The sequence below is a fragment of the Ostrea edulis genome, chromosome 1 (assembly GCF_947568905.1).
Source record: "Ostrea edulis chromosome 1, xbOstEdul1.1, whole genome shotgun sequence".
Lineage (NCBI taxonomy): Eukaryota > Metazoa > Mollusca > Bivalvia > Ostreida > Ostreidae > Ostrea > Ostrea edulis.
Genome location: NC_079164.1, coordinates 100,205,138 through 100,225,422, shown reverse-complemented (window position 1 = coordinate 100,225,422; position 20,285 = coordinate 100,205,138). Strand labels below are relative to the sequence as shown.

The window sequence follows — 20,285 nt, the reverse complement described above, 5'->3', positions numbered from 1 at the left end:
TAAAAATATTATAAAACAGTGCATCAGTACTCAAACAATCTAATTCTACATACTAGTACAAATATAAATGATAAATGAAACTCAAAACATGCAGTGCATAAATACAAAACTACATATAAAAGGTTAGACGTATGATTGACTTACCACGGCGAGAACTTAGGACCGAATCGGTTTCCGTGCAGGTATCACAGGTCTGATCTCGACTAGCCACAGATGCATTTGCACTGCAAGAAAAAAAATATCAAAATAAAATATACATTCTAAGCCTATGAATGCATTGCAAATAAATACATAACCACAATTCTGAGTATTAAAAATAAGTCAACATTAGTACATGTCACAGTTACAGGCTAGACTAGAATGTCACAGGTTTATACGGTCTAAATATCAGAAATCTGTAGGCCAGTGTATGTCAACATTAGTACGTGTCACAGTTACAGGCTAGACTAGAATGTCACAGGTCTAAATATCAGAAATCTGTAGGCCAGTGTGTATCAACATTAGTACGTGTCACAGCTACAGGCTAGACTAGAATGTCACAGGTCTAAATATCTGAAATCTGTAGTCCAGTGTATGTCAACATTAGTACATGTCACAGTTACAGGCTAGACTAGAATGTCACAGGTTTATACAGTCTAAATATCAGAAATCTGTAAGCCAGTGTGTATCAACATTAGTACGTGTCACAGTTACAGGCTAGACTAGAATGTCACAGGTCTAAATATCAGAAATCTGTAGACCAGTGTATGTCAACATTAGTATGTGTCACAGTTACAGGCTAGACTAGAATGTCACAGGTCTAAATATCAGAAATCTGTAGGCTAGTGTGTGTCAACATTAGTACGTGTCACAGTTACAGGCTAGACTAGAATGTCACAGGTCTAAATATCAGAAATCTGTAGTCCAGTGTGTGGGCTAGTATCAGAGACTGATACAATGGAAATCAATAACATAACTTCAAGGTGGTTATACAGTTTCCCAAAGAATGCAAAAGGCCAAGTTAAATTATACATCAATATCATGTAAGGCGAGTTTGATGAGCTCAGACATGTGAGAGTCCTAGTTAAACTGTACATCAATGACAATTTTTAATGAGCTCAAACATGCGAGAGGCGAGTTAAATTTTACATCAATGTGGTGTAAGGTGAGTTTAACAAGAGCACCGCTAAGCGGAGCATCCCCTTGCGACAGGAAATGCTTTGAACATATACATTATTTAGGCATAAATAAGGAACGAGGCAAAATTCTTTTTTAGAAAATCAAAACGGATTAGCCGATACATGTTTCTGATGAGAGTAAATATAAAAGTATTCATCATTTAGAAACTACTTTGATACAATTCAGAAAACTTTCCTTTATCCCATCCCTGCCCCTTACTGCTCTATCGTCACCCCCACCCCGATCTCTTTCTCAGTGGAAGAGTTTGGGGGGGGGGGGTTTATCAAGGAAAGGTTCCAAAATATAATTAGTGGACAACAGTAGGTATATCAACTGACAGGTGCATAACATCTTCCTTGGGGGGTGGGGGAGGTTGGGTGGGGATGCATAACATGCATATGTGCTTGGACAGTTCCCCTTATTCCTAGCAAAACCACATCATGTATGCTCTACAGTTTGGTAATTCATTTACCCGACTTGCAGTTACATGCTAAAAGCATAAAATCTGACGATTCCCACAAAAGCAACAATATTTTTTTTTTCAAACTCAACAAAGATATCCCAGTGATGAGAGATCGCTGAAGCTTGTCAAAAATCTTTTTTATTTTCAAGAAATACGTACTTCCCAATGCCTCACCGATCAATTCTATATTGCTAACTGACACGAATGATAATGATCGCTGACGAATGACACTTTAAATTCATACACAACATCTCAAGATTTGTGCACGCCAACGTTCAATAAAGTAGCAACATACAAAGTTCAACACAAAGTTAGCTCATCAAATTACCTGAATTCGTGCACGCTGTCAATTAGCTGCAATAATGTAGCCCTCTCTGATTTTTTTTTTTTTTTTTTAGGGAGAGGGCTACAACTCCTTAGGATCTCCGTAATGGTGAAAATGCGGGAGTGATTCACTCCCGCAACAATCACTCCCGCGCAACATTTGCGCTTTTACGTAAATAAAATGATATTCTATGTTTCTTAGTCAATATATAAATTTACAACCTGCAACTTAAGATTTGTGAGGCTCTATTCTACCGTTTTCAACAATTTCGATAAATTCCAATTTCTCAATTCATATTTGTGCGCCATGTTTGATGTACTGAAGTTTCAACTTCCGATTGTCAAGTCATTTGCATATGCCATATAAGGTAGTATTTACATCAATGGACAAGTATGGAGGCGAATGCTATTTCGTCGGTATTGAAAAGGTTTGAATTTAATATCAAGTTCAAAACCGAACAGCAGAGTGTAAATTCTTTCTGCAACAATATGATTTTCCTTTCTTTGTCGAAGTGGCTCGAGTAACTACATTTTCGCGCTGATTGTCAATTTAGGTTTTTCATTAGATCCACCTACGAGATAACAAGTATGGCGGAGTAGACGAAGAATTTTGCATGCTGTACATTATATTTAATGAAAAACACCTTTATTAGACATGCCTGAGCACATAGTTGGTACTCCTTTTGGTGTAAACAACATTTGGGACTAATACACAGAGTTTATTATCGGTTATTCATAAAATTATTTTGCACCATTACGGAGATCCTATGGAATTGTAGCCCTATCCCGAACAAGTCAGAATTAAAAAAAAATTGGATAGGGCTACATTATTGCAGCTAGCTGTCAATATACCAGGATTCATAATAGTTCAATACTTAACCCTCCCTCCCCATTCACAAACTATTCTAATTTTACTTTCACTTTATCCAGAAGTACGTATTGTTTAAAACTCGTACATAAAATTTCAGTGTTAAATTGTTGATATGACACAATATTTTAAAGAATGTTCCACCAATTTACTTGAAAATAAATAGGGTTCGTCCTCTTACAATGCCAGAGAAGAATGCGAAGTGTGATAATCTTTAGTGCAAGGGTTCTCTTTAAATTTTGCCCACATGCTGTAACAGACATACCCACACATACAGCAGCGAGGCTATATCCCCCTCACAACTAGTTGCGCGAGTGGATAATGAGCTCAAATATGTGAGAGCCAAAGTTAAATTGTACATCAATGTGGTGTAAGACGAGTTTGGTGAGCTCAAACTAGTGAGATTCCGAGTTAAATTGTACATCAATTAGGACTGAAACGATACGCCCCCTTTGCGATATGATACATATTGCAATGTTTATGCCATGATTCAATATTTTCAATACGATACAATTTACAGAAGAAACCAATAATTACCAAGAATCAAAATCTTAATTTTAAAAGCAAAATGTTTCCAAACTGCCATAACAGCAAGATACCTGTTGGCTCTGTAGTTTAAACTAATAAAGTTCATTATTATTTTTGTCAAACTCAAGGCAAACAACATTCTGAACTTTATTCAACGCTATTATGTCCCTCATAAAGGTAAATATAATAAGTACAGGCCGAGACTGATGTATTTTACTGAACCCATTTGTATTAAATATATCAAACCGAAAATCGAGACAATGAATCGAACATTGAATCAAGTGTTTATATTAAAGAGTATCGATATTTCGGTGAATCATTTCAGCCCTAACATCAATGTGGCATAAGGCGAGTTTGATGAGCTCAAACATGTGAGAATCCGAGTTATATTGTACATCAATGTGGTGTTAGGCAAGTTCGATGAGATCAGACTTGTTAGAATCTGAGTTTGATGAACTCGAACATGTGAGATAAATTGTACATCAATGTGATGTAAGGCGAGTTCGATGAGATCAAACTTGTGAGAGCCCAAGTTAAATAGTACATCAATGTGGTGTTAGGTGAGTTTGATGAGATCAGACATGTGAGAGCCAAAGTTAAATCGAACATCAATGTGGTCCACTGTGAGTTTAATGAGCTCAAACTTGTAAGAGCCAGAGTTCAATTGTACATCAATGTGGTATACGGCGAGTTTCATGGTCAGTGCTACAAGAATAATCCAAATAGAGCCATGACCTAATTTGTCACCAGATCTTCTAGATTATTTCCAATCAAATTTGTTAGGTTCTATTTTTCCTCACTAAGGTGCAATGTTAATTATGTTCCCCAAACAAAGTTTGGGAACATATTGTTTTTACTCTGTTTCTTATTAAGGTCTTCCGTTTCCAACGGAAGACCTTCTAGTGATTCTACTGTTTATTATTATTATTATTATTATCATTATTTTTTTTTTCCCTTTCGTCTCCGAGACCGTTGGATGGATTTTCCTGAAACTTTCACAATTTATAGGGAACGATGGTACCTTGAGGCATTTTTTTCATTTTTTCAAAATTCACTTCCGTTCGTCAGATACGTCCGATTTTCCGGTTTTTGAAAGAAACTTTGTCCGGGGGTAAACTTGAAAACCACTAAAGATAATCGAATGAAACTTTCAGGGATGATAGATCTATATTCTCTATGGTGCATGCACGTAATATTTTTTGTCGCCGTCACTTCCGGTCGTCACCGGAAGTGATTAAATAAATCATTAATTTCAAACTTTTTTCTTTTAAATTGAAACCTACTTTGGTTTACTATATCTCGTTCTAAATCTCAAAAAATGTTGACCCCACCGGAAGTTGAATCTCCAACTTCCGGTTATATCAAAGAAAGACTATTCATTCTGTCATTTTTCAGTGCCATAAATCTCGGTCATGAAACTAGTTAATGAGTTGAGTTTTACATATATTATAGTCACTATAAATGTCTAGAGTAACGTCAAATATTTTTGTAAAATTTACTTCCGGTCGGCAAATACGGCTTATGAGCTGTTTTCGTTGTCAAGCGTTTTTCTCAGAAACGGTAAAAGATAGAGTCACCAAATTTTCAGATTTAATAGATCTCACTTTGTAGGCGTGTAGTAGGGGGGTAAGAATGTCGGCCGTCACTTCCGGTCGTCACCGGAAGTGATTAATAAATCATAAATTTAAAACTTTTTTCTTTGAAAATGAAACCTATATCGGTTTATTAGGTCTCGTTCTAATTCTCAAAAACTATTGACCCCACCGGAAGTTGAAACTCCAACTTCCGGTTATATCAAAGAAAGCCTGTTCATTCTCTCATTTTTCAGTGCCATAAATCTCGGTCATAAAACAAGTTAATGATTTGAATTTTACATATGTTATAGACACTATAAATGTGTAGAGTAAATTTAAATATTTTTGTAAAATTCACTTCCGGTCGTGAGATATGGGGTGGACATATTCAAACCTTGTTTTTTCAGTTTCTCAATAATGAATATAGATACACGTTTGAAACTTGTAGAGTTGATCAACTAACATTAGTCCATTGTACACATACATTCAATTTTTTTGTCCGTCACTTCCGGTCTATACCGGAAGTATTTGAAAAATGTCGATTATCCGATTTCTTCCAGTGATTTCTGAGAGATGGTGGATAGATTTTCTTGAAATTTTCAGGAATAATGTCTTATGAAAGGACCTTGCTATAACTATTTTTCTTTTCACAAAATTCACTTCCGGTCGGAAAATATGGCCGATTTTCAGTTTCTCAAAAGGAATTTTGTCCAGCAATTTTCTTGGAAAAGGTAAAATATACCTTCATCAATTATTCAGAAATTATAAATCTCCGTTTGCAGTCGTGCAGTAGAGGTTTGAACATGTCGACCGTCACTTCCTGTCGTCACCGGAAGTGATTGAAAGAATCGCAAATTTCAAATTTTTTCTTTTAAATTGAAACCTATACTAGTTTATTAACTCTCTTTGAAAGTGTCAAAAGAATATTGACTCCGTTGGTAGTCAAAACAACTACTTCCGGTTTCTTGATAAAATACCTTTTTACTTTTTATCTCTTTGTCCCCATAAATCTTGCTTATATTTGAAGTCTTTCATATGATTTTCACATGTCATAATAAAAGTATCAACTTCTAAAGTTTTGATAATTTTGTTTTTCAAAATTGACTTCCGGTAGGTAGTAACCTACTACTTTTTCTTTCTTTAGTCTCCTTCTTTTTGTTGAGAACTCTTTGAGATAGAGACGTGAAATTTTCAGGGAATATTGACAGTAAAGAGTCGCTGTCATTTATAGGAAAACGCATCATAAAAGTACTTCCGGTCATCACCGGAAGTTACGAGAAATGAGTAAAAGGTTCGATAATACATTTCTCATTCATTGTTAAGGCTTATTTTCTGATATATTTAAATGGTTTTCGTAGGAACAGAAAGCTCTTTACCGGAAGTGGTCTAACGGAAGACCTACTCATTACTAGTAATGAGTTTCTAGTTATTAAGGTCTTCCGTCTCCTGCGGAAGACCTTACTATTATTGTTCGCGTTCTTCTTCTTCATTATTATTATTATTATTATTTTCCTTGGTAGTACACGCGTTTTTCTCAGCCATTTCTCGATCGATTTTCACGAAATTTTCAGGAAAGATGTCTTTTGGTGACGAGACTTTGCTTGCAAAATTTCGTGCTTGACGTCACTTCCGGTCAGGAGTTATCTCTCTTTTAGTGACTTTTTGAAGGGCCTTGTTGTCCACACATCTCCTCCGTTAGTTTTGAAGCTAGAGTCTTGAAATTTCTACACAAGATAGAGTAAACATTTTAGAAGATTTGTGGGGGATTCGATTTTACCGGAGACAATTTGCCTAAACGCTCGCCTGGACCTGAAAAAATAGATGACAAAATTTTTCGCCGATTTCGGCGATTTTTCACCTTTGATCTCCAATATCTTTTTTCTTGCAAATATTTTGTTAAGACATGTAGAACAAAAGTTGTGCACATTTACGAGATCTTTTCGAAAATATCAAGATTTAGGGGCTAGCCCCTTCAATTAGGGATCTAGAAGGGCTCAAAGTCTAGATCAAATATCTCAAAAATCGTTAATATTTTGGTATAAGTCAAACAACAAAAAATGTTCATCTCAACTATCCAAATCTATTCAGATAACAATTTAGGTCATATGTTACGTAATAAGGGATTTTAAGGGCCAAAACCATAAATTTTTTACCCCTTGTATCTCGAAAACGACAAATATTTTGAAAAGCAATAAAGAACAAAAGTTGTTCAGAATGATGATCTGAACAATATGCATATTTCGTTTTTACCCTATGTGGCCCCGTTAGGGAGCTACAGTTTGGCCCCTAAAAATTACTTCTAGAAATAACTCGAGAACGGTAAAGAATTTCTAAATACTTGTTGAACAAAAAATGTTTGAAATGTCATGACCTTTCTTACGATATCAAGCAAAAGGGGCTGACCCTTTAAATTAGGGGCCCAGAAGGGTCCAAAGGTTTATGAGAATATCTCAGAAACTATTAATATTTTGTAATAAGTCATTGAAGCGGAAATGTTCATCTAAACGAGCTTGTTCTTATCAAATCAAAAAGTAGGTCATATGTTACGTAATAAGGGATTTTAAGGGCCAAAATCATAAATAATTGACGCCTCATATCTTGAAAACGACAAATATTTTGAAAATCATTATTCAACAAAAGTTGTTCAGAATGATAATCTAAACAATATGTACCTTTCGTTTTTTCCCTATGTGGCCCCGTTAGGGAGCTACAGTTTGGCCCCTAAATATTTCTTGTAGAGATAACTCGAGAACGGTAAAGAATTTCTAAATACTTGTTGAGCAAAAAATGTTTAAAATGACAAGGCCTTTCTTACGATATCAAGCAAAACGGGCTGGCCCTTTAAATTAGGGGTTCAGAAGGGTCCAAATGTTTTTGAGAATATCTCAGAAACTATTAATATTTTATAATAAGTTGTAGAAACGGAAATGTTCATCTCAACGAGCTTGATCTTATCAAATCAAAAAGTAGGTCATATGTTACGTAATTAGAGATTTTAAGGGCCAAAATCGTAAATATTTGACACCTCATATCTTTAAAACGACATATTTTTTGAAAAGCATTATTGAACAAAAGTTGTTCAATGTGTCATAACCTATCGATCAATATCAAAAAATGGGTCTGTGGGCCTCATGGCTCGCCTGTAGAGTCGATTTTTGTCGATATCAGTCGATTTCAAAAACTTGTAACTGGTAAATATTTTGTAAGGACATATTGAACAAAAGTTGTTCAGTTTATCGAGATCTATCGATTGATATCAAGAAATAGGCCTATGGTCCTAATGGCTCGCCTGTAGAGTCGATTTTTTGTCCATATCGGTCGATCTCAATAACTTTTTACAGGTAAATATTTTGTAAAGACATATAGAACTAAAGTTGTTGAGTCTATAGAGGGCTAACAAATGACATCAAGAAATAGGCCCGAGGGCCTTATGGCTCGCCTGGAGAGTCGAATTTCAAACGAATTTCACCGCAACTTTGCTTCAGAAGCTTATGATATGAAAAATTGATTAGATCTAAAGTGTCTTAAAGTCGGAAACTAAATTGGGACTCATTTGTCTTTTCTTTTTTTTTTTTAACTCCGAGTGCATCAACAAATCGGACGGAAGACCTACTCGTTGCTCGCAACGAGATCGTGTCTAGTTATTATTATTATTATTCTTTTTCTCCGGTACTTTTTTGTCCGGTAGTGTTCTCAGAAACTACAAAAGGGATCAATATGAAACTTTCCAGGATGATAGTATAGCGTTTGTAGATGTGCATAGTGATAGTCATTTTGTCTGCACGTGCATGCACGCGCACGCACGTCCATTCCAATTTTGGTACAAAAAATGGAAAATCAGAATATTGAAGGAAGCGATATAAAACCTAAATAGGATGATAGTATATCATTTGTACATATGAAAAATAATAGTTATTTTGTCAGCACGCGCACGCATGCGCGTGCACTACGAAATTTGTACAGTAACTCTGGAATCAGTCTAACTTTTTTGTTGTTCATTGAAATGGCTTGAAATTCATATCATAGGTAGATATTGAGACCCTTAACTGATTTGCATGGTCAAAATTACCAATTTGCACGCGCATGCACTTCATTTTGATTGGATAATACTAAAACGTTTGTAACCATCTTATCTAAGAAGCGAATGAGATGATATTCACAGCATACGTAGACAATATGTGTATCTATATATTGGTGTAGCAAAAAAATGCTAACGCACACGCGCATGCGCGTGCAACGTTTTTTAAATGTTCAATTTTTAAAGGACGATAACGTTTTTGTTTTTCGTCAAATTGTATTGATATTAATGGTTTAGATGTGTCTTGGTACTCCTTACAAATTGCTGTGGTTAGAATTACTGCTCAGCACATGCATGCACGTGTGCTGAATTCTGATTGGACGATTTTAAAATCGCTATAACTTCCTTATATTTGGTGGAAACGTTATGAAATTCACACTGTGGGTATATGATACACATGCCTGTTGAACGACATCAACAAAAATTCGGAATCATACACGCGTTCGCGTGTATGCACGCGTGCGCGTGTATGCGCGTGAAACACTTTCTTTCATTTTTTGGTACTGAAATGACCATATTGAACGTACTACATGTAATTAAAGGCTAAAATAAAATGATTTTTTGCTATAGATTCACAAGGACATCACTTTTTAATTGGGGGAGGTTTGGGGAACATCTGTAACGGTCCCCGTTACAATTAGAACTAGTTGGTCTTGATGTATGCAGGTCAGATATCAGTGGAAAATTAATTAGTCTCAATGAGTGCAGGGAGATATTGGTTTACAATTATAAATTGGTTGTAACTACAAAACTGACAGGTCAAAAATAGTCCTACTGTAACAATAAATCTGAAAATCAAAGAGATCTTTCTCTGTCTAATCCAAGTATTATTTTAGTTATTAAATTTAAGAAAATCTTCCCTAGGAACCTTACATTTTTCGAAAGTACTGACAGAATCCAAACATTACCTTTCAATTCTACAAAAATCTTCCCATGTAATCTCAAGTTATGCCACTAGAAAATTTTTAAATTCTAAGTCCCTGTAAAGACAAAGACGATAAATCTGAAAATGAAAGAGGCTTTCGTCTACCTAATCCAAATATTATGTATAAAATTTATGTAAATCTTCCCCAGGAAACTTAAGTTATTGCATGCAGTAGTAAGTGCGGACTGACGCACGGACAGACAGCGAATACCATAGGTCACTCGCCAGCTGGTGGGGCCCGATTGAGTGAAGTGCAAAACATCGGTGTCAAATTAATATCAGTATAAATTCAATTAGTCTTAATGAATAGAATGTGAAATATCTGTAAATAATGCAACAAACAGCTTAAAGAAATTATATATATTAAACTAACAAATGTTTCGCAATTTTGGCAAATGACTTTGTGCACTGCAAATATTATTTTCAGTCTTGAACAACATATAGATTATGTTAACTATAACTCGAGTACATGCAAATACATGAAAATCGATATTTTTATACACATCATCAGATTACAGAAGATCAGAGGAGTTATCTTTCTTGGATTTACTGATTGCACTTACTGAAATGATGGAGGTCTGCTGTCTCCTATGCCTCCAACTCTCTCTGGTGGAACGTGAACATCACCCGTACCAGAATCCGTACACTGTGATTGAGTATCAGATGTGCTGTTCTCCGCGGGCACCAACTATAATATCAATAATTCCATTACATCAACTGATTTCCACATCAGTATCTATATATCCAACCCACTACAGCCTTGCTGAAATTTTCATCAAAATTTATAGCTCTCTTCAACATCATGACAATAAGCCCTTTAGCTTCCCATAAAACATGTCTTGGAAATTTTAAAATGTTATTAGCACACATCCTATTACATAACCTTAAGTGTTACTCATCTGTCAGCTTGAGATATTTCTCTTGGCTGAATATAACAGATTTTTTATGACATGATCAACAACAAATGTTTAACAAAATCCTTACCCAAGACACAACACGTCCATTGAAACACGGTAACCTAGCTTCATCATCAATTATTTCTTCCTTTACAACCCTGAAATGTATAAGAAACAGCACAGTGTATATCATCAATTTAAAAAATTATTTAACAAAATTAATTGAACAATACTATGTGTTAGACAAAAATTCATAATGAGATTCTAGCATTTTAAAAACTATCAAAAACTATATACATTTAATGAATGATACAGCATACATTACGGAATCTGAACCACCATAAAAAAAAACCAAAAACAGTGCTTCAATTTTATGATCAGATTAGTTGTTATAACTGATGTACACAAAAAAAAATTAGTTCTAATACATGTACATGTAACATGTGTAAGATCGTCTTCTGATTTCTGGAAGGCCTTTATTCATTGAATGTTAGACCAATTCAACTTAATTTGTAGATTATCATCCAGGGTCAGCAAAAAGTATGGGGTGGGTGGGAGGATTTTATTTTTTAATTTCTATTTTCTGAGAAAAATATTAATGACAAACAAGTTTTTGTCAATGCTAGATGGATATCAATCTATGCTTATTTCATAGACTAATTCCAGGTTGAGCTTTAATTTCTTCAAACACAGAAAGATAATAAACTTCTTCAAGATATGAAGAACATTAATCCCTTCTTTTTTATACGCTCTTAAGAACATGAGAAATTAAGAAAACCATATCAACATGTATTTTCTTCACGTGGCTTTTCACATTGCTATATTGGAAATGTAAATAAGAAGTGTAAATACCGGAGTCAGACATGAATTTTTTTTCGAAAATCGCAAGTTTCGCAAAATGATTTTTTTTTTGGGCAGGCTGATTTTTGAGGGGCGGGCGGGGAGGATAATCTATCAATTAAGTTGAATTGGCCTTAGTCTTGTTTAACCAGATTCTCCTGAATGCGACTTATCTAACTATTGCCAGAAAGAGTTTGGTAACGTGTCACATAAAGTCAATGACTATTTCTGTTACAGGATGGTAAGTAATTATCAATGTGTTTAATAATAACGCTGTCGAGACTAGTTGTGGTAGCCTAATGTTAGGATGCTTATTTCGCAACCGAGAGGACCGGGTTCAATTCTCGATACAGACGCAACATCAAACCTACAATGTTTAACATAAGTGCCCAGCATTGGGAGTGAAAATCCCAGGTCTTTTGAATGTGACCTTATAAAAGTAGTTCCCATGTCAAGATAGGTGTTGGCATGATAAAGAGTGGGTTTTTTTTTAAATTTATATTTATCTACAATAATTATATATTATAATTAACAAACAAGTTTTACAACTTATGATACGCTTCTCGTCAGCTGAAATATGGCATGAAGGAGTCATTGATGTGGGAGGAAGCTAAAATTCCCCGAGGAAAGTAATGTGTCCGAGTGGGCGACCACATTACCCTCTCACATACAACCACTGCTGATCCTGAGATCTGGATCACTGCAATGAGAAGCAACAACATGGACCACTATGCTACCCACAAACCATGATTTTAAAGAAAAAATCATGCGGCTGTAAATATAATGCATGGAGTAATACTTGTGGCACTTCGCCTAAATGCTATTGATGTCTCTACACGAGTAAAAAATCCTTAAGGTAACTCCACCCTTCTAGAATTATAGGTTCAATCTTACATTTGATTGTTGATCCATCAAATGATATATCTTAGTACTTAACAAACAAAAATGATAAATAAGTATGTTGTGGTATTAATGAATATTTTATCAACTAGCAAACATAAACCTGTTATCAACATTAGAAAATTGCAATTTTCCTTAAACAGCATGAGCAAAATTTCACAAAAAGTGGTTAAAATGATATAGAAGTATTCAAAACAATTTAATGAAACTGTTTCTTTTAAAAAATGAACAAAATGTTTATGAAAAATAAAGGGAATCTTTAGCATAATAGACTTGATAAAAGATTTAATGAAAACAGAGTTATTACCCTTGGATTCAAAATTTTGAAACATACAAATGTATAATTGTTTATTCATATATAACTTAAAGACTTTTTAAATATTTTATGGTTAACAAGACTTTTTACAATAACTTTTAAAAAAGACTCCAACAAAACTTAACTTCCTGTCATGCATATATCTTATTAAATCATTGACTTAGCAAAATCTTATGACATCACAAGAGGGTGGAACTACATTAAGTGGGAGGTAAAACAACAGGATATAAACAACATGAACAGAAGCAAAGTTGCAAATAGACTATTTAACACAAGAGGTACTGTGAGCAATGCTCACTAAGAATACCCCCCGCTTACCCCAATCTCCTAAAGGGTGTTGTTAATAGGTATAAATTACCTCTTTACTGAGTGTAAAAATATGGTATGCCTTTGTAGAAGAAAATGGAAGATATAGTCCGAACACAAATCCATGGTATAAACCTATAAATTTGGCCTTGAGATCAAAGGTCAAGGTCATAAAGAGGTCATGAATGTACATAGTCTCATGGTGATATACCCATGTCTTATGGTACGACTATGTCAAAACCCTATAATCAATTTTGACCTCGAGGTCAAAGTTCAAGGTCATATAGAGGTCATGAAGGTACCCGACACATCGTCTCATGGTGATACACTCATGTGTCAAATATGGTATGCCTATGTCAAAGAACAAAGAAGTCATGGCCCTGACACGAATCCAATGTAAAAGCCTTTAATTTTGACCTTGAGGTCAAGGTGATATGGAGGTCATGAAGGTACCCGACACATCGTCTCATGGTGATACACTCATGTGTCAAATATGGTATGCCTATATCAAAGAACAAAGAAGTTATTACCCGGACACAAATCCATTGTAAAAAAAACCCTTTAATTTTGACCTTGAGGTCAAGGGTCAATGTTATATAGAGGTCATGAAGGTACTCGACACATCGTCTCATGGTGATCCACCTGTGTGCCAAATATGGTATGCTTATGTCAAAGAACAAAGAAGTTGTGGACCGGACACGAATCTGCACAGACAGACAGACAGACGGACGGACGGACAGTGATTCCTATATACTCCCCTGAACTTCATTCGCAGGGGGTATAAAAATGTTCAGCTAGCAATGGCTCTTTAAATAATAAACATGAGAATCTTTCTATTTATCAAATGGTAAATCCAGTGCAACGATTAAGACATTACATAAAAAAAAATCTGTTCCCATTTTGGTGAATTGTTCTTTTCAGTCAGTCAGATTACAACAATTTGACAAGCCTAATCCTTAAGTTTCTGCTGAGAGTTAACATTCCTTGGCTGCAAAACGCAGCAAAAGTTAAGTAAATTGCAGCCAAATAGAAGTTTATCAAAAATTATTTTGCAAAATAGCATCATAAGTAAATTTGTCACTAGGGCTGCAACGGGTACCCGAAATAACCGAAAACCGCGGGTCGTGTTGTTTGGGTCGGATTTGGTTTCATTTTTCCGTTTGGGTTTGGTTTTTAAAATAGAATCATTATTAGAAACGCGTTGAAACGAAATGTCGACAAAATCCTCAAAGGTGGCGGTATTTTGATCAATTGTTAAATGATGGCATTGTGGACAAAACTGTAAATAATGAGAGCATTTAAAATACGCCACAGAATCAACATCGTCAATGACAAAACATTGAAAGCATGGATGGAAACGAGTAGAAGTGATAATGCTGTTTCTAGTACCATGGATGTCGAGTCTAAACCTAAAGTCCACATCCCCGAGTAATTATTGTGACAAAGTACAATAAAGGTTTTTGATTTTAACTGTATATCAGATTTTTAAAAGTTATATAGATCTGAACCGAAATACCCGAACCCAAAGTAAAAAATTTAGAACCGACCCGACCTGAATTTTTTTTGAACCGTGACAGCCCTATTTGTCACACACTAAAATAGGTCAATAAATCCAATATTAGTGAAACCTGAGTGACTATAATTTTCCACTTTGTCTATGTATCCATTTATCTGTCTGCTTTTTTGTCTATCAGTCAATCATTTCCTTCCAATTTGTTTAAATAAATTGAAATCCAAATTGCTGTGATACCTTTCTTGTAAACAAATTTTTAGATGAAGTTAATAACTTCTGTTTCAGTTACCAGCTTTTACAAGAGGTATGGTTTCATTTGGGGGAGTAGCAGATTACAAATGCTTGATATACTGAATAAGTTTGAAACAACTCGTCTAATACAAATAGTTACTTCACTTGTTGACAAGTAAATTTCCTCCAGCAGCAGGTTACACTTAATAGTTAGACATAAACTAAGAAAACTTAATAATATACAGTTCTATGAGTAGTTACCTACATTTAAATCTAGTTCATATTAATTCCCCCCTAATTCAAACATATATGAGGTTTTAATTTGCAGTGCTATTAGTTTAAAGTTAGATCTATAGTCACATATGTGTGACCAAATGTTTCATTTTGCAATACACTTGCACCAACCTAAAGGATCAAGGTCACATCAAAATGAAAGTAGAACAAAACAAATGACAAAGGGAAAATGTAATTTGGTAAATTAAATGCTCTAAAAGATTGCTTCCATTTCAATTATAAATGCTGATTACCATATTTATGAAATTCAGCTTCTACAGGAATGACTTATTTAATTCAAATCAGATGTCTAAATATAATTATGATAACGACTGTTATTTTTAGAATTTCTGAAATCAGTGGTTGAAAAATACCATTCTGCACACAAATTTAAAACTTTGTTTCCCATCTTTGATACAATTACATAGTTCCATTCATTTCCAAACTTTGTTTCCATTTTCAACACACTCATATGGTAATACATTTTTTACAACCAGCAAATTAATGATATAAACACAAAGTTGTCACCAAGTACAATAGATTTGATTTGATACTGAATTATGGTCTGACCAGTACAACACAAATATTGGGTCACTGAGATTTGATTCCATGCATAGATTCAGAATTTGTAAATCATGACTTTGAGGAGGTACATGAAATAGACTAGTAAACTAAAAGTACCTCCACCCAATATGAAATGTCTTACTGTTACAAGGAGGCAAACCAGAATAGATATTTTTTCTTTAAAATCAGTTTCAGTATCATTTCACTAAAACCATGACAAAAAAGTTGATGTTTGCCAAAGAATATATTCCAGCTATGCAAATTTAACAAACAGTAGTACAAATTACATTTACTAAAACAATAACCCAGGGATTTACCAAAATAACCCCTAAATCAAAAATGACGTAAAAAGTAATTTATTTCAAAAATGTCAAAAGAAATCTAATCCTCTGATGAAATACTTTTTTATGCAAAAGCCAAGGTCCCACTGTAAATAAGAACAAAAATCTATGATGAAAGAGAAAAGAAACTTTCAACTGAATTTATTAATAAAATTATGGCATTGTAATGCTCTAGTACTTGTAATAATCCTTAAACATGTTTCTGCAAGATAATTTGTGGACATTTCTGTATATAGAGGAGGCATTTCCAAAAATCCTGGGCATTTTTGGGTACCACATATATATATATATATGCAATTGACATTTCACTGCTTTATGATATATGCAGAATTCAAAATCAAATTCAGACAGGTATATATCATGTATGATTGTTAGATGTCATGAACTTCAAGACCCTCCTTAAACATTTGCAAACACTTTCCTTTTTCATAATATAACCACTTAGATTGTTCACATTCATCAACAATCCATGTGCACATGTGACCGAGATGCAATATGTATTAAATTCAAGATTAAGTTGACATTGTTTTAAGTATCTGCTTAAATGGTCACTTCATCATCTTCATGCAAAATAAATCGTTACGCAACAACTTGCATGCACCACCACAATAAAACTCACCCAAAATCATCATCCACACTTTTGAAAAAGAATTTATAATTCGGTCGATTCAAAGCATTCTTGAAATCACCTAACGTTACTCTATCGGCTGGTATTGGAAGCTTAATGAGATATGGAGTATCTTCATCGTCAATGTAGTATATAATTTTTGTTTCTTCCATCCCGAAGGAAGGAGAAATCAATGGATGATACCACAATGACTGTTTACAATTATAACCAAGATGGCTGCCCCGTTGATCTGAATTAAGAGAGTAGGGAGGGAAATTAATCTCATTTCCGAAAACCGTCTAGTCGGAAATATTCAGTCTTTACTATTAAAAAAATTGCATCTAACAAATCTATAATATAGTTTTATTGATATTCAAATAAAATATCATTGCATATGTTGTTTAATAAAGAAATCTTAAAATTTTATCTAAATGTCATTTTCGACAATTTCCCTTCTTGCCACATTTTAAAGTGCGATGACAAATAGGCCTGTACACTAAATTCCTTGGTCTGTCATTAAACTGTTAATTTAATGGGATTACATATAAACAAACAATTTTATTTTCACACATTACATGAACGTGTCATTTTGAAATAGATCTTAAATAGTAAAGAATGTAATCTTGTTTAACAAGGGGGTGTGTGAAGTAAAGTGAACTTCGATAAACAAATATATTTTAAATGTTCCCTTCCTTCAAAAATGTAATGTAAGAATAATTTTGGGGTCGTTTAAAATTTGAAATATATGTGAAATGAATTTCATTTAATTAAAATAATCAAATTTCATGGATACTGATTTAACTATTTGCTGCTGTGAGGAAAATCTACTTCCGGTACATTTCCCCATATCAATAATGGGAAATTATCAGACTTTGTCTCTTAAAAACTTTTCTGTATGATAAGACTAACAAATTACTATAGTAGTCAGGTAATTGTCATGTATGATTGTACTTTTTTACTTTTCATGCCAGTGTTTTCACAAAGATTGACCTATGAGTGAAATTGTAAGTAAAGTTGGCACGTTGAGGGCCATTCTTTTTTAGTATTTATATGCAATATTCAACCAAACTCATGGAGTTTGGAATTTTTAAAGATAACAGGAATAGTATATAGATATTACCATCAGCGCGTTGTTACTTAGGGAAATGTATACAACTTATTCAGTTAAAGATGATCAAGATAAACGTGTAATCATATGGTAAAGTTTTACTACATATTTATACTAATCTACAATTTGTTTTCAAATTCATGGAGATTAGGGTTCTCTGAAATCTCCATCTGAATAATCTCAATTTGTTGCTAGTTGATTAGTTATCTAAATTTCTAATGAAGATTGTCAACTTCGTCCCAATGCTAAATGTTTCCATGGTTTCACAGGTAACATGGAGGTGGGTTTAAGAGTTGTAAGAGGCCCAGATTGGAAGTGGGGGAACCAGGATGATGGGGAGGGGCATGTGGGAACAGTGGTGGAAATTGGAAAGCCAGGGAGCTCTACATCGCCAGATAAAACTGTTGTAGTGCAATGGGACTCGGGATCAAGGACAAATTATCGAGTTGGCTATCAGGGGGCATACGATCTTCGAGTGTTGGACAATGCACCAATAGGTATTGAAATACTACCTGTATCATTTACATGAATAACCTCAATTAAAATTATGTTATCAGGGATATTTTTATGGGTCTGTAGGGGACTGAAATAAGGCCCCTTTCCCAATGATGAAAAGCAGGAATTTTTCCCAATTTTTGCTTTGAAATTCCCAAACAATGAAAAGAAATCAAGCAGAGTAGCCTAATTGTTTACAAATCTTCTTCACAGGCCCACAGATTGCAATTTTTGCTTTAAAATTCTTAAGTAAGCCTAATTTTTTGGCCACTGCTTATTTGAATGAGGTAAGCTTTGACCAAATTGAAAGTCAGAAGAAGCCCAATTATACCTCAAAGCACTCTGAATTGGATTTTTCCCTATTTCTTTGTATGAAACATTTTTCCCAATTTCAATCAAATGTTGCTATTTTGCCTAATTGTAAAGGCCCTGGCCCTTGAAATCAAGACCTTAAAAAAATTCCTGGTTATTTTTAACAAATCATTAACATGATTAAACCGTTTCATCATCAATAGCAGTAGAATTTCCAGTAGCAATATCATTGCTAGAGTAATTTCTTGATGTACAAGATTTTGTTGCTATTGATAGGTGTCAAGCATCAAAACATAATTTGTGATGCCTGTAAAAAACAAGGGATTCAGGGCATGAGGTGGAAGTGCACCAAGTGTCACGACTTTGATCTCTGTACGGCCTGCTACATGGCAGACAAACATGACCCAGGACATGCCTTTCTAAGAATAGAAAATGCTTCCTCTAGAGGGTGAGTAATCCTCCCAAACTGTTATATTTTATATGTATCATGTATTTATTTTTGTGTATACTATAAATAAGCTGTCTTGAACACTTAGGGTACAAGACTGCCAGTCTGATCAACTTGGCTCAGGCACCGTCCCTGGTACCCTCTGTGTTTGTGACAACATTTTATAATATTGTTTTACTTTACTTCCCATATAGCACACTTATTGTACAGTACCTTTCCAATCAGTATTGTGATGAGAATTCAATACCTATGTCACTGTAGAAACCCTTAACATGTGTATATGGTACACATGTGTAAATTATATTATGTAGTTATAATGTTTAATTGTTAATTTGTATATGCCCCCTGAGGGCCCTTGATTGGTGAATAAATAAATATCTATCTGTCTATATGAATTAGAAGTATGAAATCTTGACATCTATGCCATATGGCTATCAGAGACAGCAAATTAGACCACTTGGTAGTGACCTGTCATGACAGTGTTTTTCTTGTTATAAAGAAGGGGTAGGGGCTAAACCAGTGAATCTGCTACCAGTTTGGATGTTTTGCTCTAAGACTTGCCTCACACAAAATTTGAAGTGTTAATATGCAGTGACTTGTTCAGAATTTTGCCTGTACGGTTAGATTGACGTAAATGATTGTATACCCTGTAAATTGTTATGCAATTTTTGTATTGTTTGAATGTTATGTATTCGTTGATATTCTGTTGATTATATGAATTTGGATCCAAATGTGATTGTAGTGAAAAGATGCCAAAGAGGAAAGACAGTCAAAATAGTACCAAAGTTCAGTCCTTTGGTATGTTTGCTGGTGCTAAGGTCATCAGGGGACCTGACTGGGACTGGGGAAATCAGGATGGTAAGTACTGGAAACATGTCACCCGCTGTTGGTCTCAGTACAAAGTTGCTTGGTAGTCATGTCACCCACTGTTGTCTCAGTACAGAGTGCCTTGGTAGTCATGTCACCCACTGTTATCTCCGTACAGAGTGCCTTGGTAGTCATGTCACCCATTGTTATCTCCGTACAGAGTGCCTTGGTAGTCATGTCACCCATTGTTATCTCCGTACAGAGTGCCTTGGTAGTCATGTCACCCACTGTTATCTCCGTACAGAGTGCCTTGGTAGTCGTGTCACCCACTGTTATCTCCGTACAGAGTGCCTTGGTAGTCATGTCACCCACTGTTATCTCCGTACAGAGTGCCTTGGTAGTCGTGTCAC

At 34.7% G+C, this 20,285-nt stretch overlaps 2 protein-coding genes across 17 annotated transcripts in view; one reads left to right on the top strand and one right to left on the bottom strand.

Moving 5' to 3' along the window:
- The window catches only part of LOC125670357 (segment polarity protein dishevelled homolog DVL-3-like), a 34,897-nt gene extending 17,931 nt beyond the window's left edge, over positions 1–16,966 (bottom strand). For 8 of the 15 annotated variants that reach the window (XM_048905474.2, XM_048905481.2, XM_048905505.2 and 5 more), the window contains exons 1-4: positions 16,718–16,961; positions 10,903–10,972; positions 10,482–10,606; positions 145–224 (exon numbers count right to left, since the gene is read on the bottom strand). In XM_048905474.2, the coding sequence (XP_048761431.1) occupies positions 145–224; positions 10,482–10,606; positions 10,903–10,972; positions 16,718–16,878 (436 nt within the window). In that variant the 5' untranslated portion in view covers positions 16,879–16,961. Of the gene's footprint in view, positions 1–144; positions 225–10,481; positions 10,607–10,902; positions 10,973–16,717 lie in introns of all 15 variants that reach the window. The other 7 variants (XM_056140761.1, XM_056140753.1, XM_056140756.1 and 4 more) reach the window with 4 other exon arrangements.
- A 71-nt stretch (positions 16,967–17,037) lies between these two features.
- The window catches only part of LOC125670344 (E3 ubiquitin-protein ligase MIB2-like), a 28,083-nt gene continuing 24,835 nt past the window's right edge, over positions 17,038–20,285 (top strand). The window contains exons 1-4 of one of the 2 annotated variants that reach the window (XM_048905462.2): positions 17,038–17,709; positions 18,083–18,310; positions 18,897–19,068; positions 19,811–19,926. In XM_048905462.2, the coding sequence (XP_048761419.2) occupies positions 18,088–18,310; positions 18,897–19,068; positions 19,811–19,926 (511 nt within the window). In that variant the 5' untranslated portion in view covers positions 17,038–17,709; positions 18,083–18,087. The remainder of the gene's footprint in view (positions 17,710–18,082; positions 18,311–18,896; positions 19,069–19,810; positions 19,927–20,285) is intronic. The other variant, XM_048905454.2, reaches the window with a different exon arrangement.